Source organism: Siphateles boraxobius, unplaced genomic scaffold, assembly GCF_051911475.1.
Source record: "Siphateles boraxobius isolate OS27281-9 unplaced genomic scaffold, OSU_SipBor_1 100, whole genome shotgun sequence".
In the NCBI taxonomy this organism is placed as follows: domain Eukaryota; kingdom Metazoa; phylum Chordata; class Actinopteri; order Cypriniformes; family Leuciscidae; genus Siphateles; species Siphateles boraxobius.
In genome coordinates this window covers 4,564,384-4,592,382 of record NW_027508701.1, presented here as the reverse complement: position 1 = coordinate 4,592,382, position 27,999 = coordinate 4,564,384, and the positions used below count along the sequence as shown (strand labels likewise).

The 27,999-nt window shown below is 41.4% G+C and overlaps 1 protein-coding gene across 1 annotated transcript; it reads right to left on the bottom strand.

The window, feature by feature from the left end:
- Window positions 1–24: 24 nt before the first annotated feature.
- On the bottom strand, window positions 25–27,781 carry lims2 (LIM and senescent cell antigen-like domains 2). Its single transcript, XM_077239036.1, has 11 exons — window positions 23,255–27,781; window positions 15,869–16,028; window positions 13,760–13,826; window positions 13,537–13,657; window positions 13,298–13,447; window positions 4,774–4,924; window positions 4,539–4,631; window positions 4,074–4,122; window positions 3,899–3,974; window positions 1,545–1,708; window positions 25–345 (listed from the first exon to the last, which is right to left on the bottom strand). The coding sequence occupies exons 1-10, from the start codon at window positions 23,383–23,385 to the stop codon at window positions 1,570–1,572; spliced, it is 1,137 nt and encodes a 378-aa protein (XP_077095151.1). The 5' UTR covers window positions 23,386–27,781; the 3' UTR covers window positions 25–345; window positions 1,545–1,569.
- Window positions 27,782–27,999: the final 218 nt, after the last annotated feature.

Below are 27,999 nucleotides of genomic sequence, written 5' to 3'. Positions count from 1 at the left end.
TCTGAAGGATCTGGAGAGACTAAATGAAGTTCTTAAAGTAAAACTTTTTATTGTGTTTTTGCTGCAGAAGAATATAAATATCCACACATCAAATACAATTCCATAGACCTCAAGTGAGGAATTAAACGGCACAACAGAACATAAGACTGCATATCTTCATATTCATGAACACACCACTGAAGTGACTGAACTACAAGAAGAAATCTCAGTCTCAGCTCATAACATACAGATTCTGTGCAATCGAGATGAAATCCAGCACACATGCACATGTAGACAGTGAAAGTATTCAGACGCGTGTGCTGGAGTCGGTTCAGTTGTTCATCTTCATCAAGCGCAGATAAACTCCTGCAAACACATTTAACAACTCAAATCAGTCATTCAGTCCAACATAACGACGAGGAAGACTCATGACTACAGGACAAATAATATCTCAAACACTGAATTTATAGAAGAAGCTAAAAAGACCCTTGGCTTTTGGATGTTTAAATTTAATGAAATAAAACAACAAAAGTCCATGTATAAAACTGGTCAGAAATGCTCTTAATGGACCAAAGGTTTGACTTGAGAGTAAAACCATCTTCATCAGCACTGTAAAGGTTCAGCAAAGTTTGAGTATTCTTTAATGTTGCACTTAAAATGATCCTTCACCCAAAAATGAAGCTTCTCTTATGATTTACTCAGCCTCATGCCGCCCCAGGAGTACATGACTTTATATTTGACAGAAACAGTCAATCTCTGTGAGTCAGTGGCAACGGGACTTTCAGTTTGCGCTTCAGAAAGTAAACATGCCAGTAATCCATAAGAGCCCAGTGGATGAATCAATGACTTCTGACGCCAAACGATAGGTGTGTGTGTGTGTGTGTGTGTGTGTGTGTGGGAGAGAGAAAAATACCAATATTGTAAACTTTTTAAATTATGAACCATTGCTTCCAGCCAGCTGTTATGCATGTTTGTTGACATAGACGTGTACGTTCTGAACCTCACACGAGAGAAATGCAGAGGAACGTCACATCAATAGAACACATATGACAGTTAGCTGGAAGTGATGGTTCATTTCACACCTATCGTTTCGCTTCAGAAGACGTTGATTCATCCAATAGGCTTATAATGATCCCGTCATTTTCGTTTTGTGTGGTTTTTGATACGGTCCCGTATACTTGCATTATATGGACTTGTGTGTTGGTTTCAGATCTCCTAACCCTAATTTGTCATGAGCATGTAACAGCACCAATCAACGTCCGAATCCTTTACTTGAGAACGGCGAGAATTGCTCAGATTTCCAATTACCTGCAGTTCTCCGACTCTCTGCCACATGGAAAAGTGTGTACGTCTACTTAGACACTGATGTGGCATAAAGCACTTTTCCACGTCAAAGACTTGTAAATTAATATTATGTTATGATATGAATGTTAGCATGGATTTTACCATAAGCACACTCAAAGATCAAATGTGTATACACACGTATTATAAATGAGGCCCATTAAGCGGAAAGAGAGAATGCTGAGCTTCATCTTTATCGCTTTGGGGAGGTTAAAAGCACTGACCGTTGAGGTGTTGGGATGGCCATCATCACAGACAGATGGGCATCTTCTTCTTCTTGTCCTTGTTGTCTTGTTCACGCCTGGACAAGCGTCTCTTGAGCTCGTCTGGCACTCGCTCGTAGCAGCGCTTACACACGGGCTTCAGATCCATCTCCACAAACTTATCCCTGAACAACAACACAGATCAGGAAAGAAATGAGCAATTCTCACCCTATGTGAGTTTAGTTGCCAATGGTTTGACATTTTTGTACATTACATTTACATTTTTCCTGTTTCATTAATTTTGTTTTTTCCTGTTTCATTAATTTTGTTTAATAACTGTTTTGCTATTAATGTCACTATGAAATCAAAACAAATCATTCTTATTTCTTATGGAATATTTATTCTAAATGATTTATCGATGCACATGATAAGCTTAGAGATATTCCTGGTAATCTTGAATCTGAATAAGTTGTTCTTAGAGCATCTCTTCTCTGATGACGAGGGCGGGGCTATAACCTGTCACATGAGATCAGCCAATAGCAAACCACAACCATCCAATCAATTCCCCACGGACACAATCAAGCCCCGCCTACATTTGATCTTGCTCCAGAAGCCGTTTCACTTGTACATACAGCACAATAGGGGAGAAAATTCTAGCACAACTTCTGTTTCATGACGACTTTATGCAGAAAATCTTTGTCAAACTTGTTAAATGTAAGCAAAGTAATTTTTAGTTTTAGTCTTTCATTCAAAATATTCACAAAAACACCTTTAAATTAAGTATACTTAAGAAAAGAGAAAAATAGTATTTTCTGCAAAACGTGCCAATTATTGGCAACTTTAGAAATTCTTATAAGTAAAAATCTATACAGTTCTATATATATGATCAATTTAAGTTTAACAGTGATTTAGTACAGTGAAGTGGTAAACTATGATGTCCTGTTTCACTGTGTAACACTGGCCAAATTCCTGTACCATCATCATCTCTATAGGAAAGAGCAGAGAATACAGAAATGATGCGACTGAAATGTCTTAAATTAGGGATTAGAAAAGGCTTGTTTTAGTCAGCTGGAGATCGACCGCTGGAACTGGACGAGTTTGTGCGAGGAGGAGGAGGAGGAGTCTAGTGGACCGAGGAGTGCAGACGGGCCATCACGGTTTTGGCGAACAGGTGGAAATGTGGACTTTGGTCTTGAAGGCTTAAGATGACAGAGCTCCAGAAAAGCCCCTCCCACCCTGCATTCCCCACCTAAGCCCCTCCCACCCTGCATCCCCCACCTAAGCCCCTCCCACCCTGCATCCCCCACCTAAGCCCGTCCCACCCTGCATCCCCCACCTAAGCTCCTCCCACCCTGCATCCCCCACCTAAGCCCCTCCCACCCTGCATCCCCCACCTAAGCTCCTCCCACCCTGCATCCCCCACCTAAGCTCCTCCCACCCTGCATCCCCCACCTAAGCCCCTCCCACCCTGAATTCCCCACCTAAGCCCCTCCCACCCTGCATCCCCCACCTAAGCTCCTCGCACCCTGCATCCCCCGCCTAAGCCCCTCCCACCCTGCATCCCCCACCTAAGCTCCTCCCACCCTGCATCCCCTACCTAAGCTCCTCCCACCCTGCATCCCCCACCTAAGCCCCTCCCACCCTGAATTTCCCACCTAAGCTCCTCCCACCCTGCACCCCCCACCTAAGCCCCTCCCACCCTGCACCCCCCACCTAAGCCCCTCCCACCCTGCATCCCCCACCTAAGCCCCTCCCACCCTGCACCCCCCATCTAAGCCTCTCCCACCCTGCATTGCCCACCATTCCTGTGTCCCAGTTTTCAGTTAATTTCTATATTGTCTTGTCGATTTGATTATCAGTTATACCTGTCATTCATTTTATCAGTTGTTCTGTTTCTAGTTCTGAGTTTTTGTAATAGATAAGTTTCCTCACCTTTTGCAACTATTGTGATGTATTTACAAGTGAAACGGCTTATCAAAGAAGAAAAGACATGACCCTAGCCTTGATTTTATCCTTCTGTTGTTGACTAGATTATGAAAATAGACCATATGTGATTGGCTTGATTGCACACAGAGAAACTATGACACTTTCATTAATGATTGCGAGTTCAAAATGAATATATGCATGGAGGAATTATTCACAATTAAACCAGTAACACAAATTAAGAAACACACAAAAGGTAAATTCTGATATCATGCCAACTATAAGTATTGTCTGTTTTAGAAATGGATTTGAAACTACCATAAGAAATATCCACTGAAGTGACAACTAGCCCCAATGTCCCTGATTAATTTAACATGGTTTGTATGATTCGAATGTGAATGTTTTAATTCGATATGTTACTTCCCAGCAAACATTGTAGTAATGGTACGCACTTGAGTGTCAGCTTGGAGTTGCATGTGGAGCAGCTGAAGCATTTAACACACCAGGCCTTATTCAGTGCAGACACAACTGAAAGACAGAAGAGAGAATCAAGCATCACGTGAGTTATAAATCCTGAGATCATTATACATATAATGCAAGTGTTGAACAGTGTTTAAGTGTTTATACCGTCTCCCTCAATGACGCGGTTGCAGTGGTTACAGACGTCTCCGAAGAGCTGGAAGACAGATGTGACACACACACACACACACACACACACACATTCAGATCATGAGTAGAGCATCTGGGACTGTGTCCAGCTGTTGTAGGCACTGTTGTGTGTCTCAGTAGTCTTTTGTACACCGACTGTCCCATACATATCATCTCTATCAGGGCCTGATCACTCTTCACATTTTTAAATGCTTCATGAGAAATCTAAACATCCTTGTAAGTTACTACAGTTTTCCAACAATGATTTGAAGTAAATGCCTGTATAAACTGAACAGACAGCAAGCGTCTGTTTCATTTATGCTGATACTGAAATCTTCATACGTCCTGATCTTGGTATATTGAATATTTCACAATCATGTTTTGTATTTATTTTGCAAAAGTGTAATGAAGATGAATAAAACTGAGCTAATTTCCAAACTGTACCTGGTTGTAGTGAGTCTCACAGTACGCCAAACCCTTGCGCTCATAGTGCCGGTGACCCAGAAACGCTTTCTCACATTTAGCACACACAAAATGCTGCAAACACACATGTGCATGAAAGAAAGAGGGTAATAGGTAATGATCCCACTTTAGAGGTTAAAGCATCAATGATGATTAATCATTCAAAGATCAGAATATATTCTGGGCATTTTTTAGATGAAGCGCTGTGCTGAAATACCTCCACGTGCCACTGTTTGCCCAAGGCATTGACCACGCGGCCCTCGATTGGTCTCCTGCAGGCGCCGCAGATCGGCACACCCAGCTTATCATGACACGGCAGACAGTACAGCTCGCCTTTCAGCTCCCTGGCGTCCGCCGTCAGCTCCTTACTGCACACAAACACACACACACACACACTCACGCAGGTTTGTTTTGCTATACTTGTGAGGAAATTCCGTAGGCGTAATGGATTTTATACTGTCCAAACTGTGTATTCTATTCCCCTACACTAACCCTACCCATCACACACACACACACACACACACCCACACTAACCCCAACCCGAAACCTACCCATCACAGAAAACTTTATGCACTTTTACATTTTTAATAAAACACTCTTTAGTATGTTTTTAAAGCCATTCGAAATATGAGGACTCAGGAAATGTCCTCATAAATCACGTTCACGTTGTAATACCAGTGTAATAGCCATGTCATTATACAAATTTCTGTCCTCATAAATCACAAAAACAAACGCACACACACACACACACACACACAACCTTGAGGTCTAGAGAGGTCCTATACTTATTATTATGATCTCAGAATTGATACTATTGGGTACAACAGCTAGTCACTGGGCAGAACCCTTGAAAAGGTCCAATTAAGTTATATTGGTCCTATTATTTCCATGTTCATCTTTCGTCAGTCTGTAATGTCAGTCAGTAATGTCAGTCTGTAATGTCAGTCAGTAATGTCAGTCAGTAATGTCAGTCTGTGATGTCAGTCAGTAATGTTAGTCTGTAATGTCAGTCAGTAATGTCAGTCAGTAATGTCAGTCTGTAATGTCAGTCTGTAATGTCAGTCTGTAATGTCAGTCAGTAATGTCGGTCAGTAATGTCAGTCTGTAATGTCAGTCAGTAATGTCAGTCAGTAATGTTAGTCTGTAATGTCAGTCAGTAATGTCAGTCAGTAATGTCAGTCAGTAATGTCAGTCAGTAATGTCAGTCTGTAATGTCAGTCAGTAATGTCAGTCAGTAATGTCAGTCAGTAATGTCGGTCTGTAATGTCGGTCTGTAATGTCAGTCAGTAATGTCAGTCTGTAATGTCAGTCAGTAATGTCAGTCTGTAATGTCAGTCAGTAATGTCAGTCAGTAATGTCAGTCAGTAATGTCGGTCTGTAATGTCAGTCTGTAATGTCAGTCAGTAATGTCAGTCTGTAATGTCGGTCAGTAATGTCAGTCTGTAATGTCAGTCAGTAATGTCAGTCAGTAATGTCAGTCAGTAATGTCAGTCTGTAATGTCAGTCAGTAATGTCGGTCTGTAATGTCAGTCTGTAATGTCAGTCAGTAATGTCAGTCTGTAATGTCAGTCAGTAATGTCAGTCAGTAATGTCAGTCAGTAATGTCAGTCAGTAATGTCGGTCTGTAATGTCGGTCTGTAATGTCGGTCAGTAATGTCAGTCAGTAATGTCAGTCAGTAATGTCAGTCAGTAATGTCAGTCAGTAATGTCAGTCAGTAATGTCAGTCAGTAATGTCAGTCAGTAATGTCAGTCAGTAATGTCAGTCAGTAATGTCAGTCAGTAATGTCAGTCAGTAATGTCAGTCAGTAATGTCGGTCTGTAATGTCGGTCTGTAATGTCGGTCAGTAATGTCAGTCTGTAATGTCGGTCAGTAATGTCAGTCTGTAATGTCAGTCTGTAACGTCGGTCTGTAATGTCGGTCAGTAATGTCAGTCAGTAACGTCAGTCAGTAACGTCGGTCAGTAACGTCGGTCAGTAACGTCGGTCTGTAACGTCGGTCTGTAACGTCGGTCTGTAACGTCGGTCAGTAACGTCGGTCTGTAATGTCAGTCAGTAATGTCAGTCTGTAATGTCAGTCAGTAACGTCGGTCAGTAACGTCGGTCAGTAACGTCGGTCTGTAACGTCGGTCTGTAACGTCGGTCTGTAACGTCGGTCTGTAACGTCGGTCTGTAATGTCAGTCAGTAATGTCAGTCAGTAATGTCAGTCTGTAATGTCAGTCTGTAATGTCAGTCTGTAATGTCAGTCAGTAATGTCGGTCAGTAATGTCAGTCTGTAATGTCAGTCAGTAATGTCAGTCAGTAATGTTAGTCTGTAATGTCAGTCAGTAATGTCAGTCAGTAATGTCAGTCAGTAATGTCAGTCAGTAATGTCAGTCTGTAATGTCAGTCAGTAATGTCAGTCAGTAATGTCGGTCAGTAATGTCGGTCTGTAATGTCGGTCTGTAATGTCAGTCAGTAATGTCAGTCTGTAATGTCAGTCAGTAATGTCAGTCTGTAATGTCAGTCAGTAATGTCAGTCAGTAATGTCAGTCAGTAATGTCGGTCTGTAATGTCAGTCTGTAATGTCAGTCAGTAATGTCAGTCTGTAATGTCGGTCAGTAATGTCAGTCTGTAATGTCAGTCAGTAATGTCAGTCAGTAATGTCAGTCAGTAATGTCAGTCTGTAATGTCAGTCAGTAATGTCGGTCTGTAATGTCAGTCTGTAATGTCAGTCAGTAATGTCAGTCTGTAATGTCAGTCAGTAATGTCAGTCAGTAATGTCAGTCAGTAATGTCAGTCAGTAATGTCGGTCTGTAATGTCGGTCTGTAATGTCGGTCAGTAATGTCAGTCAGTAATGTCAGTCAGTAATGTCAGTCAGTAATGTCAGTCAGTAATGTCAGTCAGTAATGTCAGTCAGTAATGTCAGTCAGTAATGTCAGTCAGTAATGTCAGTCAGTAATGTCAGTCAGTAATGTCAGTCAGTAATGTCAGTCAGTAATGTCAGTCAGTAATGTCAGTCAGTAATGTCAGTCAGTAATGTCGGTCTGTAATGTCGGTCTGTAATGTCGGTCAGTAATGTCAGTCTGTAATGTCGGTCAGTAATGTCAGTCTGTAATGTCAGTCTGTAACGTCGGTCTGTAATGTCGGTCAGTAATGTCAGTCAGTAACGTCAGTCAGTAACGTCGGTCAGTAACGTCGGTCAGTAACGTCGGTCTGTAACGTCGGTCTGTAACGTCGGTCTGTAACGTCGGTCAGTAACGTCGGTCTGTAATGTCAGTCAGTAATGTCAGTCTGTAATGTCAGTCAGTAATGTCGGTCAGTAATGTCAGTCAGTAATGTCAGTCAGTAATGTCAGTCAGTAATGTCAGTCTGTAATGTCAGTCTGTAATGTCGGTCTGTAATGTCGGTCTGTAATGTCGGTCAGTAATGTCGGTCTGTAATGTCGGTCTGTAATGTCGGTCTGTAATGTCGGTCTGTAATGTCGGTCAGTAATGTCAGTCTGTAATGTCAGTCAGTAATGTCAGTCTGTAATGTCAGTCTGTAATGTCGGTCTGTAAGGTCGGTCTGTAACGTCGGTCAGTAACGTCAGTCAGTAACGTCAGTCTGTAACGTCGGTCTGTAATGTCGGTCAGTAACGTCGGTCAGTAACGTCGACAGTAACGTCGGTCAGTAAGGTCAGTCAGTAACGTCAGTCAGTAACGTCAGTCAGTAACGTCAGTCAGTAATGTCAGTCAGTAATGTCAGTCTGTAATGTCTGTCTGTAATGTCAGTCAGTAATGTCAGTCAGTAATGTCTGTCTGTAATGTCGGTCTGTAATGTCGGTCAGTAATGTCGGTCAGTAATGTCGGTCAGTAATGTCAGTCAGTAATGTTAGTCTGTAATGTCAGTCTGTAATGTCAGTCTGTAATGTCAGTCTGTAATGTCAGTCTGTAATGTCTGTCTGTAATGTCAGTCAGTAATGTCAGTCAGTAATGTCAGTCAGTAATGTCAGTCAGTAATGTCAGTCTGTAATGTCAGTCTGTAATGTCTGTCTGTAATGTCATTCAGTAATGTCAGTCAGTAATGTTAGTCTGTAATGTCAGTCTGTAATGTCAGTCTGTAATGTCGGTCTGTAATGTCGGTCTGTAATGTCAGTCAGTAATGTCAGTCAGTAATGTCAGTCTGTAATGTCAGTCAGTAATGTTAGTCTGTAATGTCAGTCTGTAATGTCAGTCTGTAATGTCGGTCTGTAATGTCGGTCTGTAATGTCAGTCTGTAATGTCAGTCTGTAATGTCAGTCTGTAATGTCGGTCTGTAATGTCAGTCAGTAATGTCAGTCAGTAATGTCAGTCAGTAATGTCAGTCTGTAATGTCAGTCAGTAATGTCAGTCTGTAATGTCAGTCAGTAATGTCAGTCTGTAATGTCAGTCAGTAATGTCAGTCAGTAATGTCAGTCTGTAATGTCAGTCAGTAATGTCAGTCAGTAATGTCAGTCTGTAATGTCAGTCAGTAATGTCAGGCAGTAATGTCAGTCTGTAATGTCAGTCAGTAATGTCAGTCAGTAATGTCAGTCAGTAATGTCAGTCAGTAATGTCAGTCTGTAATGTCAGTCAGTAATGTCAGTCTGTAATGTCAGTCAGTAATGTCAGTCTGTAATGTCAGTCAGTAATGTCAGTCTGTAATGTCAGTCAGTAATGTCAGTCAGTAATGTCAGTCAGTAATGTCAGTCTGTAATGTCAGTCAGTAATGTCAGTCAGTAATGTCAGTCTGTAATGTCAGTCAGTAATGTCAGTCAGTAATGTCAGTCAGTAATGTCAGTCTGTAATGTCAGTCAGTAATGTCAGTCAGTAATGTCAGTCAGTAATGTCAGTCAGTAATGTCAGTCTGTAATGTCAGTCAGTAATGTCAGTCTGTAATGTCAGTCAGTAATGTCAGTCAGTAATGTCAGTCTGTATGTCAGTCAGTAATGTCAGTCTGTAATGTCAGTCAGTAATGTCAGTCAGTAATGTCAGTCAGTAATGTCAGTCATGTAATGTCAGTCAGTAATGTCAGTCAGTAATGTCAGTCAGTAATGTCAGTCAGTAATGTCAGTCAGTAATGTCAGTCAGTAATGTCAGTCAGTAATGTCAGTCAGTAATGTCAGTCTGTAATGTCAGTCAGTAATGTCAGTCTGTAATGTCAGTCAGTAATGTCAGTCAGTAATGTCAGTCAGTAATGTCAGTCTGTAATGTCAGTCAGTAATGTCAGTCAGTAATGTCAGTCAGTAATGTCAGTCAGTAATGTCAGTCAGTAATGTCAGTCAGTAATGTCAGTCAGTAATCTCAGTCTGTAATGTCAGTCAGTAATGTCAGTCAGTAATGTCAGTCAGTAATGTCAGTCAGTAATGTCAGTCAGTAATGTCAGTCTGTAATGTCAGTCAGTAATGTCAGTCTGTAATGTCAGTCAGTAATGTCAGTCTTTAATGTCAGTCAGAATGACTTTCTGTAATGTCAGTCACTAATGTCAGTCTGTAATGTCAGTCAGTAATGTCAGTCAGTAATGTCAGTCAGTAATGTCAGTCAGTAATGTCAGTCTGTAATGTCAGTCAGTAATGTCAGTCTGTAATGTCAGTCAGTAATGTTAGTCTTTAATGTCAGTCAGTAATGTCAGTCACTAATGTCAGTCTGTAATGTCAGTCAGTAAAGTCAGTCTGTAATGTCAGTCAGTAATGTCAGTCAGTAATGTCAGTCAGTAATGTCAGTCAGTAATGTCAGTCAGTAATGTCAGTCAGTAATGTCAGTCAGTAATGTCAGTCTGTAATGTCAGTCAGTAATGTCAGTCTGTAATGTCAGTCAGTAATGTTAGTCTGTAATGTCAGTCAGTAATGTCAGTCAGTAATGTCAGTCTGTAATGTCAGTCAGTAATGTCAGTCTGTAATGTCAGTCAGTAATGTCAGTCAGTAATGTCAGGTCAGTAATGTCAGTCAGTAATGTCAGTCAGTAATGTCAGTCAGTAATGTCAGTCAGTAATGTCAGTCAGTAATGTTAGTCTGTAAGTAATAATGTCAGTCAGTAATGTCAGTCTGTAATGTCGGTCTGTAATGTCAGTCTGTAATGTCAGTCAGTAATGTCAGTCTGTAATGTCAGTCAGTAATGTCAGTCAGTAATGTCAGTCAGTAATGTCAGTCAGTAATGTCAGTCTGTAATGTCAGTCAGTAATGTCAGTCAGTAATGTCAGTCTGTATGTCAGTCAGTAATGTTAGTCTGTAATGTCAGTCGTAGCGTAGTCAGTCAGTAATGTTAGTCTGTAATGTCAGTCACATAATGTTAGTCTGTAATGACAGTCAGTAATGTCAGTCTGTAATGTCAGTCAGTAATGTTAGTAGTCTGTAATGTCAGTCTGTAATGTCAGTCAGTAATGTCAGTCAGTAATGTCAGTCTGTAATGTCAGTCAGTAATGTTAGTCTGTAATGACAGTCAGTAATGTCAGTCTGTAATGTCAGTCAGTAATGTTAGTCTGTAATGTCAGTCACTAATGTCAGTCTGTAATGTCAGTCAGTAAAGTCAGTCTGTAATGTCAGTCAGTAATGTCAGTCAGTAATGTCAGTCTGTAATGTCGGTCTGTAATGTCAGTCTGTAATGTCAGTCAGTAATGTTAGTCTGTAATGTCAGTCAGTAATGTCAGTCAGTAATGTTAGTCTGTAATGTCAGTCAGTAATGTTAGTCTGTAATGTCAGTCAGTAATGTCAGTCAGTAATGTCAGTCTGTAATGTCAGTCAGTAATGTTAGTCTGTAATGACAGTCAGTAATGTCAGTCTGTAATGTCAGTCAGTAATGTCAGTCTGTAATGTCAGTCAGTAATGTCAGTCAGTAATGTCAGTCAGTAATGTCAGTCAGTAATGTCAGTCTGTAATGTCAGTCAGTAATGTCAGTCTGTAATGTCAGTCAGTAATGTCAGTCAGTAATGTCAGTCTGTAATGTCAGTCAGTAATGTCAGTCAATGTTAGTCTGTAATGTCAGTCAGTAATGTCAGTCAGTAATGTCAGTCAGTAATGTTAGTCTGTAATGTCAGTCAGTAATGTTAGTCTGTAATGTCAGTCAGTAATGTTAGTCTGTAATGTCAGTCAGTAATGTCAGTCAGTAATGTCAGTCAGTAATGTCAGTCAGTAATGTCAGTCTGTAATGTCAGTCAGTAATGTCAGTCAGTAATGTCAGTCTGTAATGTCAGTCAGTAATGTCAGTCAGTAATGTCAGTCAATGTTAGTCTGTAATGTCAGTCAGTAATGTCAGTCAGTAATGTCAGTCAGTAATGTTAGTCTGTAATGTCAGTCAGTAATGTTAGTCTGTAATGTCAGTCAGTAATGTCAGTCAGTAATGTCAGTCTGTAATGTCAGTCAGTAATGTCAGTCAGTAATGTCAGTCAGTAATGTCAGTCAGTAATGTCAGTCAGTAATGTCAGTCAGTAATGTCAGTCAGTAATGTCAGTCAGTAATGTTAGTCTGTAATGTCAGTCAGTAATGTTAGTCTGTAATGTCAGTCAGTAATGTCAGTCAGTAATGTCAGTCTGTAATGTCAGTCAGTAATGTCAGTCAGTAATGTCAGTCAGTAATGTCAGTCTGTAATGTCAGTCAGTAATGTCAGTCAGTAATGTCAGTCAGTAATGTCAGTCAGTAATGTCAGTCAGTAATGTCAGTCTGTAATGTCAGTCAGTAATGTCAGTCAGTAATGTCAGTCTGTAATGTCAGTCAGTAATGTCAGTCAGTAATGTCAGTCAGTAATGTCAGTCAGTAATGTCAGTCAGTAATGTTAGTCTGTAATGTCAGTCAGTAATGTCAGTCAGTAATGTCAGTCAGTAATGTCAGTCAGTAATGTTAGTCTGTAATGTCAGTCAGTAATGTCAGTCAGTAATGTCAGTCAGTAATGTCAGTCAGTAATGTTAGTCTGTAATGTCAGTCAGTAATGTTAGTCTGTAATGTCAGTCAGTAATGTCAGTCAGTAATGTCAGTCAGTAATGTCAGTCTGTAATGTCAGTCAGTAATGTCAGTCAGTAATGTCAGTCAATGTTAGTCTGTAATGTCAGTCAGTAATGTCAGTCAGTAATGTCAGTCAGTAATGTTAGTCTGTAATGTCAGTCAGTAATGTTAGTCTGTAATGTCAGTCAGTAATGTTAGTCTGTAATGTCAGTCAGTAATGTCAGTCAGTAATGTCAGTCAGTAATGTCAGTCAGTAATGTCAGTCTGTAATGTCAGTCAGTAATGTTAGTCTGTAATGTCAGTCTGTAATGTCAGTCTGTAATGTTAGTCTGTAATGTTAGTCTGTAATGTCAGACAATATTCCTCATTATAATAATTCATACGCAGAATAAAGGGGCGGGGCCTGGTTGAGATAGTTAGTAGTGTGTTAAACTGGCGGTTATGGTAAGGGGCTGGACATTACCCAAACACACTCGAAGCGCTCGCCCATTTACAACACTGCTCCAGCCGACCAGTCAGAGCACAGTGTGCTTTTCAGGAGGAGGGGCCTCACAGAGACAGGAAGTAAACAGAGCGTTACTGACAGACTGGGAAGAGAGGAGCCGCAACAATGGAGAATATGAGGAAAATAATGAACATTCAAGCGGGAAAACCTGTTCTAGTAGAGCCTGAAAACAACATCAAGACTGTAAAATGACATTATACAGCCTCTGTACTTAGACGACTGATAAACATGTATCCAGTGAACTCCTGTTTATCTGCAAAATGAGAAACTCTGAGAAACTCTCATCCGTGCAGTCGCTGGTGTGTTTGCAGTGCGTTTCCTCACCCGCAGTTATTGCAGCTGAAATGGTCAGGATGGTACGGATCGTTCTTGAAAATCAGAGGAACATCTTCAACGATGGCTTGGCATTTCTGGCAGATGTACTTCCCCAGACCATGAGCCTTCTCACGGTTATGACACGGACGGCACAAATGTCTGGTGGACAGAATCATATTTTCTGAATTTGAATTTCAAATCACATTCATGTTTACATTCAATGCCCTATTGTGTTATCTGAGACTCACCTGCCTGTGTTCTTCACAAAGCCCACGTCTGCGAGAACAGCCTGACAGAGATCACAGCAGAAACAGTCTGGATGCCAGCTCAGGTTCATGGCCTTTATCACACGGCCAATGATGAACTCGCCTGCGAACAGGACCAATCACACAAACACAAGCTGCATGCATCACACACCAGAAGTCAGGTTAGACATTCAGGACTTGGTTTGAGTTGTGTGTGTTTACTCACCGCACTGGTGACAGCAGGGAGCGAACAGCATCTGGAAGTCATGCTCGCAGTATTTTCTGCCTTCAAACTGCAAAAGCAAGAGCAGGATACATGCGTCACACGTCACAGAACACGTCACCTGGTTGTTCCTACTGTTCAGTACAGATTCATGACTCCATCTTAGACAAGATTTTAAAAGTCACGGCTTATGGAAACATAGGAGTTATATGGAATATTGTTCTGTAGCACATATAATAATAAAGTCAACTTCACTACTCGGGTTTGAGTGAACGTTGCCATTTTTTCCATGTTCCCAGGTGCGTCAATGATTAAACAAAACATTTTATTAAGAGTCATTTATTAAGAGTATTCCAGGTGTTTCCTCATTCTTCCCCCTTTTTTCAATTAAAATGATTAACATCCAAGCAAGACGTGTTTTCTGTGAATGGATAATCAAATTAAATGTTTGTCTTCAACACCACTTTACATCGCAAAATCCGCTAAAGAATAAAACCTTCATCCTCCAGGAAATGACATCATATTTGGTGGGAAAACAATAGCACAAACATCACTGAGTAATGAATTCAGAGATGGTTTGTGATATTAGTTTGTAAAAGCCTCAGGAATCTTTTGCAGGTGTTTAGAGTTAATTAGTTGATTCGGATGATTAGGTTAATAGCTCGTTTAGAGACCCTTTTCATGATATGCTAATTTTTTGAGATAGGAATTTTAGGTTTTCATGAGCTGTATGCCAAAATCATCAGTATTAAAACAATAAAAGACCTGAAATATTTCAGTTGGTGTGCAATGAATCTAAAATATATGAAAGTTTAATTTTTATCATTACATTATGGAAAATAATGAACTTTATCACAATATGCTAATTTTTTTAGAAGGACCTGTACCTTATTTCACCAAGGGAAAATGTCATAATCGACAGTGTTATTAATAGTCCAGGTGATATGTTCACTTTTTCATAAAAGCATGAAACTTGGTGCACTTGAACAGTTTGCGGCCCTGAACATTTTCAGAAATGAAGCCATCGCAAAATTGCCGCCACAGGGCGTTTTTGCGATGGCTCCATTTCCGAAAATATTCAGGGCAGCAAACTATTAAAGTGTACCTAGTTTCATGCTTTTATGAAAAAGTGAACATCGTTTTCACATATCAAGTCAAGTCACATTTATTTATACAGCGCTTTTTCCAATACAGAGTGTTTCAAAGCAACTTTACAGAGATAACAAGAAAATGCAACAAAGTTTGTTTCCAGAAGAAAATAGCGTCACAGTCCACAAGTTCAGTGATGTTTCATTTTGTTGTAAAAAAGTTAGTAATTTAGTTCATTATATATATATATATATATATATATATATAGCCGCTCTGGAGAAAACCGTGATGTCATCGTCCAGCTCAGTTCAGTTCTTGTATAAAAGTGTCAATGCAGGAGATCAATATTATTGTTGAATATTAAATTAAATGTTAAATTTAATGTCCCAAACTAAGCAAGCCAATCCAATGGCAACAAAGGTGGAAAAGTTGACACTGGAACCAAAACTCCATCAGTGACCTAATGGAGAAAAACCCCTAGTGATAACCCAGACTCAGTCGCTCAGTTCTCCTCTGGCCAGTGCACCAACAGTGTATGATTATGATTCAGGCAGCATTACAGGTCAGAGGTCAGATTGAATCAGAACAATCAGAATATTATCCAGTTCCATCTGGTTGAAAATCGGAGTCACGCCAGTATGGAGAGTTAGTTGAGGATCAGTGCGGATGCTGTCGTGTCGATGAGGCCTTCACAGGAGAGAGATGACTCAATCTCTGCTGACTCTCAAACATATAACTGGACTATAAAGCAATTCGTGTTTCTGCTGCTAAAGCATTTGAGTCTCTTTAGAGACTTCACAGACAAATTACTGGTTTGACTCAAAACAAAATCTGAATATGGTTGAAATGAAACATCTGTAAAGGACATGATCTCAAGTCTAGAACAAGTAACTTTTGTCTAAGTGCGAGTTGATATAGAAGTACTGTAGCATCTCTTGCTGCCATCAGTTCATATAAGGGGCTGGAGATTGCATTATATCCTCACACAAATAATCATATAAACATGTAACGGCGGTGTCTGACCTCGTAGAAGAGTCCGTGCAGGAACTGCTGAAAGCACTGCGCGCAGACAAAGCACTGCTCGTGGAACAGCTCGCCATTACTGTTCACCATCCTCTCCGTCGCTGTGAAGCCGGCCTTACAGCGCTCACACACCGCGTGGGCCAGCGCATTCGTCATGTTGCTGTGGAGACAGAGGTTCGTCTTTTGATTAAAAAATACTACTCTATGTGCCCGTTTCCTATGCCCGTTTCCTATGTCCGTTTCCTATGCCCGTTTCCTATGTCCGTTTCCTATGCCCGTTTCCTATGTCCGTTTCCTATGCCCGTTTCCTATGCCCGTTTCCTATGTCTGGTTCCTATGCCCGTTTCCTATGTCTGGTTCCTATGTCCGTTTCCTATGTCTGTTTCCTAAGCTTGTTTCCTATGCCTGTTTCCTATGTCCGTTTCCTATGTCTGTTTCCTAAGCTTGTTTCCTATGCCTGTTTCCTATGTCCGTTTCCTATGCCCGTTTCCTATGTCCGTTTCCTATGCTCGTTTCCTAAGCTTGTTTCCTATGCCCGTTTCCTATGTCAGTTTCCTATGTCCGTTTCCTATTCCCGTTTCCTATGTCCATTTCCTATGTCCGTTTCCTATGCCCGTTTCCTATGCCCGTATCCTATGCCCGTTTCCTATGCCCGTTTCCTATGCCCGTTTCCTATGCCCGTATCCTATGCCCGTTTCCTATGCCCGTTTCCTATGCCCGTTTCCTATGCCCGTTTCCTATGTCCGTTTCCTATGCTCGTTTCCTAAGCTCGTTTCCTATGCCCGTTTCCTATGTCCGTTTCCTATGTCCGTTTCCTATTCCCGTTTCCTATGTCCATTTCCTATGTCCGTTTCCTATGCCCGTTTCCTATGCCCGTATCCTATGCCCGTTTCCTATGCCCGTTTCCTATGCCCGTTTCCTATGCCCGTATCCTATGCCCGTTTCCTATGCCCGTTTCCTATGCCCGTTTCCTATGCCCGTTTCCTATGTCCGTTTCCTATGTCCGTTTCCTATGCCCGTTTCCTATGCCCGTATCCTATGCCCGTTTCCTATGCCCGTATCCTATGTCCATTTCCTATGTCCATTTCCTATGCCCGTTTCCTATGCCCGTATCCTATGCCCGTTTCCTATGCCCGTATCCTATGTCCATTTCCTATGTCCATTTCCTATGCCCGTTTCCTATGCCCATATCCTATGCCCGTTTCCTATGCCCGTTTCCTATGCCCGTTTCCTATGCCCGTTTCCTATGGCCGTTTCCTATGGCCGTTTCCTATGTCCGTTTCCTATGCCTGGTTCCTATGACCGGTTCCTATGCCCGGTTCCTATGTCCGTTTCCTAAGCTTGTTTCCTATGCCCGTTTCCTATGTCCATTTCCTATGTCCATTTCCTAAGCTTGTTTCCTATGCCTGTTTCCTATGTCCATTTCCTAAGCTTGTTTCCTATGTCCGTTTCCTATGCCTGTTTCCTGTGTCCATTTCCTAAGCTTGTTTCCTATGTCCGTTTCCTATGTCCGTTTCCTATGTCCGTTTCCTAAGCTTGTTTCCTATGTCCGTTTCCTATGTACGTTTCCTAAGCTTGTTTCCTATGCCCGGTTACTATGCCCATTTCCTATGTCCGTTTCCTATGTCCATTTCCTAAGCTTGCTTCCTATGCCCGTTTCCTATGTCCGGTTCCTATGTCTGTTTCCTATGTCCGTTTCCTATGCCCGTTTCCTATGCCCGTTTCCTATGCCCGTTTCCTATGCCTGTTTCCTATGCCCGTTTCCTATGTCCGTTTCCTATGCCCGTTTCCTATGTCCGGTTCCTATGTCCGGTTCCTATGTCCGGTTCCTATGTCTGTTTCCTATGTCCATTTCCTAAGCTTGTTTCCTATGTCCGTTTCCTATGCCCGGTTCCTATGCCCGGTTCCTATGTCTGTTTCCTATGCCCGTTTCCTATGCCCGTTTCCTATGTCCGTTTCCTATGTCCGTTTCCTAATTTTGTTTCCTATGCCAGTTTCCTATGTCCGTTTCCTATGCCCGTTTCCTATGTCAATTTTCTATGTCCGGTTCCTATGTCTGTTTCCTATGTCCGTTTCGTAAGCTTGTTTCTTATGCCTGTTTCCTATGTCCGTTTCCTATGCCCGTTTCCTATGCCCGTTTCCTATGTCTGTTTCCTATGCCCGTTTCCTATGTCCGTTTCCTATGTCCGTTTCCTATGCCCGTTTCCTATGTCCGGTTCCTATGTCTGTTTCCTATGTCCGTTTCCTATGCCTGTTTCCTATTCCTGTTTCCTATGCCCGTTTCCTATGCCCGTTTCCTATGTCCGGTTCCTATGTCCGGTTCCTATGTCTGTTTCCTATGTCCGTTTCCTATGTCTGTTTCCTATGTCCATTTCCTAAGCTTGTTTCCTATGTCCGTTTCCTATGTCCGTTTCCTATGCCCGTTTCCTATGCCTGTTTTCTTTGTCCAGTTCCTATGTCCGGTTCCTATGTCTGTTTCCTATGTCCGTTTCCTATGCCCGTTTCCTATGCCCGTTTCCTATGTCCGTTTCCTATGCCCGTTTCCTATGTCCGGTTCCTATGCCCGTTTCCTATGTCCGTTTCCTAAGCTTGTTTCCTATGTCCGTTTCCTATGTCCGTTTCCTATGCCCGTTTCCTATGCCCGTTTCCTATGCCCGTTTCCTATGTCCGTTTCCTATGCCCGTTTCCTATGTCCGGTTCCTATGTCTGTTTCATATGCCCGTTTCCTATGCCTGTTTCCTATGCCCGTTTCCTATGCCCGTTTCCTATGTCCGGTTCCTATGTCTGTTTCCTATGTCCGTTTCCTATGCCCGTTTCCTATGCCCGTTTCCTATGCCTGTTTCCTATGCCCGTTTCCTATGTCCGTTTCCTATGCCCGTTTCCTATGTCCGGTTCCTATGTCCGGTTCCTATGTCCGGTTCCTATGTCTGTTTCCTATGTCCATTTCCTAAGCTTGTTTCCTATGTCCGTTTCCTATGCCCGGTTCCTATGCCCGGTTCCTATGTCTGTTTCCTATGCCCGTTTCCTATGCCCGTTTCCTATGTCCGTTTCCTATGTCCGTTTCCTAATTTTGTTTCCTATGCCAGTTTCCTATGTCCGTTTCCTATGCCCGTTTCCTATGTCAATTTTCTATGTCCGGTTCCTATGTCTGTTTCCTATGTCCGTTTCCTAAGCTTGTTTCTTATGCCTGTTTCCTATGTCCGTTTCCTATGCCCGGTTCCTATGCCCGGTTCCTATGTCTGTTTCCTATGCCCGTTTCCTATGCCCGTTTCCTATGTCCGTTTCCTATGTCCGTTTCCTAATTTTGTTTCCTATGCCAGTTTCCTATGTCCGTTTCCTATGCCCGTTTCCTATGTCAATTTTCTATGTCCGGTTCCTATGTCTGTTTCCTATGTCCGTTTCCTAAGCTTGTTTCTTATGCCTGTTTCCTATGTCCGTTTCCTATGCCCGTTTCCTATGCCCGTTTCCTATGTCTGTTTCCTATGCCCGTTTCCTATGTCCGTTTCCTATGTCCGTTTCCTATGCCCGTTTCCTATGTCCGGTTCCTATGTCTGTTTCCTATGTCCGTTTCCTATGCCCGTTTCCTATTCCTGTTTCCTATGCCCGTTTCCTATGCCCGTTTCCTATGTCCGGTTCCTATGTCCGGTTCCTATGTCTGTTTCCTATGTCCGTTTCCTATGTCTGTTTCCTATGTCCATTTCCTAAGCTTGTTTCCTATGTCCGTTTCCTATGTCCGTTTCCTATGCCCGTTTCCTATGCCTGTTTTCTTTGTCCAGTTCCTATGTCCGGTTCCTATGTCTGTTTCCTATGTCCGTTTCCTATGCCCGTTTCCTATGCCCGTTTCCTATGTCCGTTTCCTATGCCCGTTTCCTATGTCCGGTTCCTATGTCCGGTTCCTATGTCTGTTTCCTATGTCCGTTTCCTAAGCTTGTTTCCTATGTCCGTTTCCTATGTCCGTTTCCTATGCCCGTTTCCTATGCCCGTTTCCTATGTCCGTTTCCTATGCCCGTTTCCTATGTCCGGTTCCTATGTCTGTTTCATATGCCCGTTTCCTATGCCTGTTTCCTATGCCCGTTTCCTATGCCCGTTTCCTATGTCCGGTTCCTATGTCTGTTTCCTATGTCCGTTTCCTATGCCCGTTTCCTATGCCCGTTTCCTATGCCTGTTTCCTATGCCCGTTTCCTATGTCCGTTTCCTATGCCCGTTTCCTATGTCCGGTTCCTATGTCCGGTTCCTATGTCCGGTTCCTATGTCTGTTTCCTATGTCCATTTCCTAAGCTTGTTTCCTATGTCCGTTTCCTATGCCCGGTTCCTATGTCTGTTTCCTATGCCCGTTTCCTATGCCCGTTTCCTATGTCCGTTTCCTAATTTTGTTTCCTATGCCAGTTTCCTATGTCCGTTTCCTATGCCCGTTTCCTATGTCAATTTTCTATGTCCGGTTCCTATGTCTGTTTCCTATGTCCGTTTCCTAAGCTTGTTTCTTATGCCTGTTTCCTATGTCCGTTTCCTATGCCCGTTTCCTATGCCCGTTTCCTATGTCTGTTTCCTATGCCCGTTTCCTATGTCCGTTTCCTATGTCCGTTTCCTATGCCCGTTTCCTATGTCCGGTTCCTATGTCTGTTTCCTATTCCTGTTTCTTATGCCCGTTTCCTATGCCCGTTTCCTATGTCCGGTTCCTATGTCCGGTTCCTATGTCTGTTTCCTATGTCCGTTTCCTATGTCTGTTTCCTATGTCCATTTCCTAAGCTTGTTTCCTATGTCCGTTTCCTATGTCCGTTTCCTATGCCCGTTTCCTATGCCCGTTTTCTTTGTCCAGTTCCTATGCCCGGTTCCTATGTCTGTTTCCTATGCCCGTTTCCTATGTCCGTTTCCTAAGCTTGTTTCCTATGCCCGTTTCCTATGTCCGTTTCCTAATTTTGTTTCCTATGCCCGTTTCCTATGTCCGTTTCCTATGTCTGTTTCCTATGCCCGTTTCCTATGTCCGTTTCCTATTTCTGTTTCCTATGCCCGTTTCCTGTGCCCGTTTCCTGTGCCCGTTTCCTATGCCCGTTTCCTATATCTGTTTCCTATGCCAGTTTCCTATGTCTGTTTTCTATGTCCGGTTCCTATGTCTCTTTTCTATGTCCATTTCCTAAGCTTGTTTCCTATGCCCGTTTCCTATGTCCGTTTCCTATGCCCGTTTGCTATGCCCGTTTCCTATGCCCGCTTCCTATGCCCGTTTCCTGTGTCCGTTTCCTAAGCTTGTTTCCTATGCCCGTTTCCTATGTCCGTTTCCTATGTCCATTTCCTAAGCTTGTTTCCTATGCCCGTTTCCTATGTCCGTTTCCTATGTCCGTTTCCTATGTCCGGTTCCTATGTCTGGTTCCTATGCCCGTTTCCTATGCCCGTTTCCTATGCCCGTTTCCTATGCCCGTTTCCTGTGTCCGTTTCCTAAGCTTGTTTCCTATGTCCGTTTCCTAACCCCGTTTCCTATGGCCGTTTTCTATGTCTGTTTCCTATGTCCGGTTCCTATGTCCGGTTCCTAAGCTTGTTTCCTATGCCCGTTTCCTATGCCCGTTTCCTATGCCCGTTTCCTATGCCTGTTTCCTATGCCCGTTTCCTATGTCCGGTTCCTATGCCTGTTTCCTATTTCCGGTTCCTATGTCCGGTTCCTATGCCCGGTTCCTATGTCCGGTTCCTATGTCCGGTTCCTATGTCCGGTTCCTATGCCCGGTTCCTATGTCTGTTTCCTATGCCCGTTTCCTATGTCCGTTTCCTAAGCTTGTTTCCTATGCCCGTTTCCTATGTCCGTTTCCTATGTCCATTTCCTAAGCTTGTTTCCCATGAAAATAACCTTGAATAAAGCAAACAAAACACCAACTCTTACTTTGACTGAGCAGAAAATCCGATAGATTCCCAGTCTGGACTCTAAGAGTGGCATGCAGACACCATGCTGTTAGTCCCCAAACAACTCTAACTCCTTCTATCATTGACTTGCTGATATCACAGATCAATAAGCACACTACCTCCCCCTAGTGTCAGGTAGAAGCCTTGCATACCAAAGGGCAACTAATGTGACAGGTCAAGACTGTTACATTGTGGTGAGTGAGATTAAGCCACAAATACTGTGGACTCACTTTAAAGAGTCACTGGATGAAAGCATTCACTAAAGCACTACACACTAGGCCGAGAGTATGAAGAATATTACAGCTGTTTGTCTATATGTGGCTCTTTGTGAAGCTCAGACATGCAGCCCTGCAGAAACATCTATGGCATATGGATCTGCATATATGGCTGTGAAGCGTTAACTAGTCTCAGCGTCTCACACACACTGCACATGAGAGGGAAAACACTGTCTTGAACTGGTCAGTTGTTTATCGGTACGTCAGGATGTTGTGTCCTTAGCTGAAAGATTATTATTGTGCCTTTTTCAGTAAAAAATGTCTTTAAGTTGCCTGAATAAAATGTATACTTAATAGAGAAATATAGCAGTTCAGATCACCCTTTCTCTTTACATTTCCAAACTTCACACTCATTGATGCCACTTAATTTCTGAAAAGGTTTTCTGCCTGTAGACTATAGTGATTAGATTTCCAGTTTTCTGTGAATGTGTGAGACTTCTGATTCATCAGTCGCTATAGGGAAATAAACAGAAGAATAACAAAGTGCAGTAAACTATAATATTTGCACTACAAACCAGTTTGTTTATGATTATGGTAATAAAATAATATGATAACAAATACCAGCTTCCAATATAAAGCAGCATAACAGACTGTTATTGTACAGGGAAGATAACTGGAAGCGGATGAGAGCAGACCCCTCCACACAATTAAGGGAAAAGTTTTAGAAAAAAGTTAAACATCTCATATGTGACCGACCGGCTTCAGACTAACTGCCATTTACAATGTCATTACCCAGAGAAAAGTGTACATGTTGACTGACAGCAGGACACGCTATCAGAATATGAGCTTTGAGCTTTCTAACAAACAACTGAAACATAAAACAATTCACGAAACAGACAAAAGTAAAAGAGTAATGGGGATGGTTTTGGCTACTGTAATGCAATGAATCAATCAGTCACTGGTATTTCCACTCTTTCTGAGCTCAAGAACATGATGTATATCATCAGCTCAGAGTTACTGTAAAAGCACTCACAATCAGATGACAGGATTTACAGATTTACTGTTGTTTACTGCTAAAGATTCATGTTAAAGCCAGCCATGGCAAGTGATAAACATGGAAACAAAATGTCGTAATAATCTCCTTTAAGACACTATATTTACATTTACACTTAGTAGTCGCTTTTATCTATTTATCATACAAGAGTCAACAACAATTGAGTAGTATATAGTTGAGTATGAGTATATTTTTGTGAATATGCAGAAGCTGTTAAAGCGTCAGACTCACGATCGCACGTAGAAGTCGCAGAACTCCTTGTAGACTTTGACATCGCTGCGGCGGGGAAGCTCAGATTCAGCAGAGATCTCTGTGTGCTGCTGGAGGCCGTTCATGCTCGTCGCGGGACAAGAGTCCTCCATCACAGAGACCACAGAAAACACTGAGACTACAGAAAACACTGAGACCACAGAGAACAGAGACCACAGAGAACAGAGACCACAGAAAACACTGAGACCACAGAAAACAGAGACCACAGAAAACACTGAGACCACAGAGAACAGAGACCACAGAGAACAGAGACCACAGAAAACACTGAGACCACAGAGAACAGAGAACAGAGACCACACGACTGCTGAAGCTCGTGTGAGAGACTGAGTCAATAATAGACTGAGAGAGTCTGTCCCGCTGCTTCTGACCTCATGCCTGAAACCTCTCAATAAACCACACTTCAACTGCCTACAAGTGCTTAGTTTGTTTGCATTTTGCTATCTTTCACTAACTGTACAAAAATGACTATCCCTAATAATCTTAATAATCTTAGATATTTTTGTTGAGATAACCCTGAGTTGGAAACTTCAAACAGACTCTCACAATAACATTAAGAACCAGTAGAGCAATAACTACTTGTAATAATGTATGTTAATCTATTTAGATCTAGTTTCCTGGGTTCATCATACCACTTTATCTGTCAGACAAAGAGAGATTAACATTTAAAGATGGTTTTATGCTCTATAGAAGCAACTGATTCAAATTTGACCCAACAGTGAACAATAAACTCTTCCTAACACTAAGAGAGTCAACGGCAGCAACACATTCCTCCTCTGCTCTCCATGTGTCTATAAATACCCCTCAGCTCATCTCCAAACCCGGCAGCTGATGAAAACACGGAGCTAAGTTGGGAATGTGGGGCATGGAAGCACTCGAGGCCTCTGAACCTTGTGTTTCTGCTCGGAGAGAAAACTCACGTACACTGGAAACCGATTTACACTGGAAGACAGATCCACTTCAGAGAATCACAGAGAAAACTCACTTACACTGGAAACTGATTTACACTGGAAGACAGATCCACTTCAGAGAATCACAGAGAAAACTCACTTACACTGGAAACTGATTTACACTGGAAGACAGATCCACTTCAGAGAATCACAGAGAAAACTCACTTACACTGGAAACTGATTTACACTGGAAGACAGATCCACTTCAGAGAATCACAGAGAAAACTCACTCACACTGGAAACTGATTTACACTGGAAGACAGATCCACTTCAGAGAATCACAGAGAAAACTCACTTACACTGGAAACTGATTTACACTGGAAGACAGATCCACTTCAGAGAATCACAGAGAAAACTCACGTACACTGGAAACTGATTTACACTGGAAAACAGATCCACTTCAGAGAATCACAGAGAAAACTCACTTACACTGGAAACTGATTTACACTGGAAGACAGATCCACTTCAGAGAATCACAGAGAAAACTCACTTACACTGGAAACTGATTTACACTGGAAGACAGATCCACTTCAGAGAATCACAGAGAAAACTCACGTACACTGGAAACCGATTTACACTGGAAGACAGATCCACTTCAGAGAATCACAGAGAAAACTCACTTACACTGGAAACTGATTTACACTGGAAAACAGATCCACTTCAGAGAATCACAGAGAAAACTCACGTACACTGGAAACTGATTTACACTGGAAGACAGATCCACTTCAGAGAATCACAGAGAAAACTCACTTACACTGGAAACTGATTTACACTGGAAGACAGATCCACTTCAGAGAATCACAGAGAAAACTCACTTACACTGGAAACTGATTTACACTGGAAGACAGATCCACTTCAGAGAATCACAGAGAAAACTCACTTACACTGGAAACTGATTTACACTGGAAGACAGATCCACTTCAGAGAATCACAGAGAAAACTCACTTACACTGGAAACTGATTTACACTGGAAGACAGATCCACTTCAGAGAATCACAGAGAAAACTCACTTACACTGGAAACTGATTTACACTGGAAGACAGATCCACTTCAGAGAATCACAGAGAAAACTCACTTACACTGGAAACTGATTTACACTGGAAAACAGATCCACTTCAGAGAATCACAGAGAAAACTCACTTACACTGGAAACTGATTTACACTGGAAAACAGATCCACTTCAGAGAATCACAGAGAAAACTTGCTCAAAACTTGTGAAGGTTCTGCTCATTCAGCTCCTAAAGTCAAATCAAATCCTTGTTTTAGGGAACACTATAAAACTGAAAACAATTCAATATGGAATTAAATTATACTATATAATTAAATCACAATTTTTCCTTTATAACCATTAAAATGTAAATATATAAATATTTTCCAATGGATGTTTGAAAATATCTTTTGCATTAAATACATAATGTGACGAATCAGGTTTGCTGTTAATGATATCAGTCGTATAGACACAGTGTTGGGAACGTTACATTTAAAAGTAATTGCTGACGACACAGCTTAATGCTCATTGGTTTAAACAACCGTGATGTATTGTCCTCTTTTAAAATGTTTGATTTGAATTTTCCTAATCTGTCTGACAGTGGGATCCCTCTATTGGATCTATATTTATCTTATCTATATTTATATCTCTTTTGCTTTCATATTTCTAAAAATATATAAACATATGTGTGATGGATCTGCTATGAGCCTTAGGAAATCACAACAAAAATTAATCCATCGCCACAAAACAGGGAGCAAAGCAGTCTTCAGTTGTGACAGTGTTTATTGAATCTTGTTTACGCAAGAAAAAAAGAGAGGAAAAGGAGGGAATATTTATAACAGTTAAAAAAGATCCAAAAATTATATTTCATTTGGGTTACATCAGAGAAAATGGCCAGTATTCAAAAAGGAACAAGTAATAGATTAATAAGACCAAAGATTGCCGTTTGATATACACAAAATGAATTATACCTGGTGTTTAGACACAGATTCCCACAGGACTGGCTGAGATGTATGATCATATACCTCTGATCTGAGACATATATCATATATGCTGAATATGAGCACTGAACACTGGCGGTCTGGAGACTCTATGTTTATATTAAGTTGCATTTGTGAGGTCTAAATAACTGCATGCTCGCTTAAAGCTGCAGTCCGTAGCTGTTTCCCTTTTTGTCGCCATCTCTGTTCGAAATCTGTAACTGCAGTGATTCGCGGAATCATCATCTTTACGTGGGTTGTAAATCGGCATGAAACAGCGCGGATGAACACAGTGTTTTGAGGCGAGTGCTGCTGTCAATCACCGCGCTGTGTGGATACTGTCATTCAGAATCACAGATTCACTTTTTGAAAGTTTGACCAACATAAGAATTTTCACCGGAAAGGGTTAGTCTTCTGAACAAGTAAGTAACATCCATTTTTGTTCTGATCAACTAAGGGGGAAAAAGCATTCGACGTCATGACAAGCGATCGTTAGATTAAATCAGCGCGATTTACAGCAACCGTGCAAATCATAGCCTACTTTGTTCTCAAATTGTTCATGTTAACAACATCAGCATTGCGTGACTAACGTTATTTAATGTGTTTTATGATTACCTGTGTAGTTCAGAATTCATATTCTCCATAATAGCTAAACGAGAAAGGCACAACAAAGGGAACTCAATAACTGTGTGAATTAAGAAAACGTACTGTTACACGATTGAACTATTGAAATGTCTTACTTGTTCTCTTCTTCCGTTTCGAACCCCTTCGAGAGTTCACGCACCTTTCAAAAGCCCCACCGATGTGTATCCTTGTGTTCGCATGAGACGGTTTCTTTCTCTTTCCACCTAAAATCCGAAGTACGAAGTCTTTTGGGTTTTATAACTGGTTAATCTCCAGTTGACACTGATGATTGTTGTTTGGATCTTCTTGGATCCGCCATAAGTTTAATCATGTAAAGTGCTGCGAGAAAAGCCCATCTCTACATCTCCTCACGCGCAGTATAGCCGGCTAGCCGAAACTCCTTCTTTATGTGTATGGATGTGACGTAATGACGCAAAGACATGCTCGAATTTCCCGCAGAAACCCACCAGTACCACTGGAATTAAATCATTATTACAAGCTAACCGTTTTGAATCTAGCTATGGCAAGCAGAGAGTTTTGAACACTGGCTGAAGATGTTTTTTTTTAAATAATTAATTTGGATTATTTTTAACTTAAAAAAGTTACGGACAGCAGCTTTAAAAATCTCTTAAAACTACATTCCGTGACAAAACAACAGTAGTATTTTAGAAATGATGGTGTTTGCTCTCTGACATGACACTCGCTGAGAGAGTGCTGAAAGCGGAGGGATACAAGCGCTGAAACGGTAATGTGGCGATACTAAAGGCTCTCAGCCAATCAGAATCGAGAGCCAGAACAACTGTTGTGTAAACAGAAAACAATGCATGACTCTGACTGCCATCTAAACAGAAATGTGTGATTCTACTTATATGGAAGTAAAATAATGACATGTTTTTTAAAGAAAAAAGCTTGTTGAATTGCACTACTTGAAAAAATATACATTGCATGAATCGTGCTTATTATCAGCGTGTGTTTTTATGGGCTGCAATTCAACATGATTGTATATTTAAGCTTTGAATATTTCAATTCAAAACATTTCACACACATTTTCATTATTAAAAATTAAATAATCCATATTCTCCTTTCAGATTTCACTTCCAAAATATCCAATCTGTTTAAAAATACAACCTATAATATTAGACAGGCAATTTTCGGTCCATTTTATTT

Bases quoted from the DNA above. Each gene is read 5' to 3' on its own strand.
- lims2 (XM_077239036.1), bottom strand. From the start codon at position 23,385: ATGGAGGACTCTTGTCCCGCGACGAGCATGAACGGCCTCCAGCAGCAC. The intron at 13,658-13,759 runs GTGAGTAAACAC...TCCTGTTCGCAG, and splicing joins TCCCTGCTGTCACCAGTGCG to GCGAGTTCATCATTGGCCGT. The intron at 4,632-4,773 runs GTATTTCAGCAC...GTGTGTTTGCAG, and splicing joins GCAAACAGTGGCACGTGGAG to CATTTTGTGTGTGCTAAATG.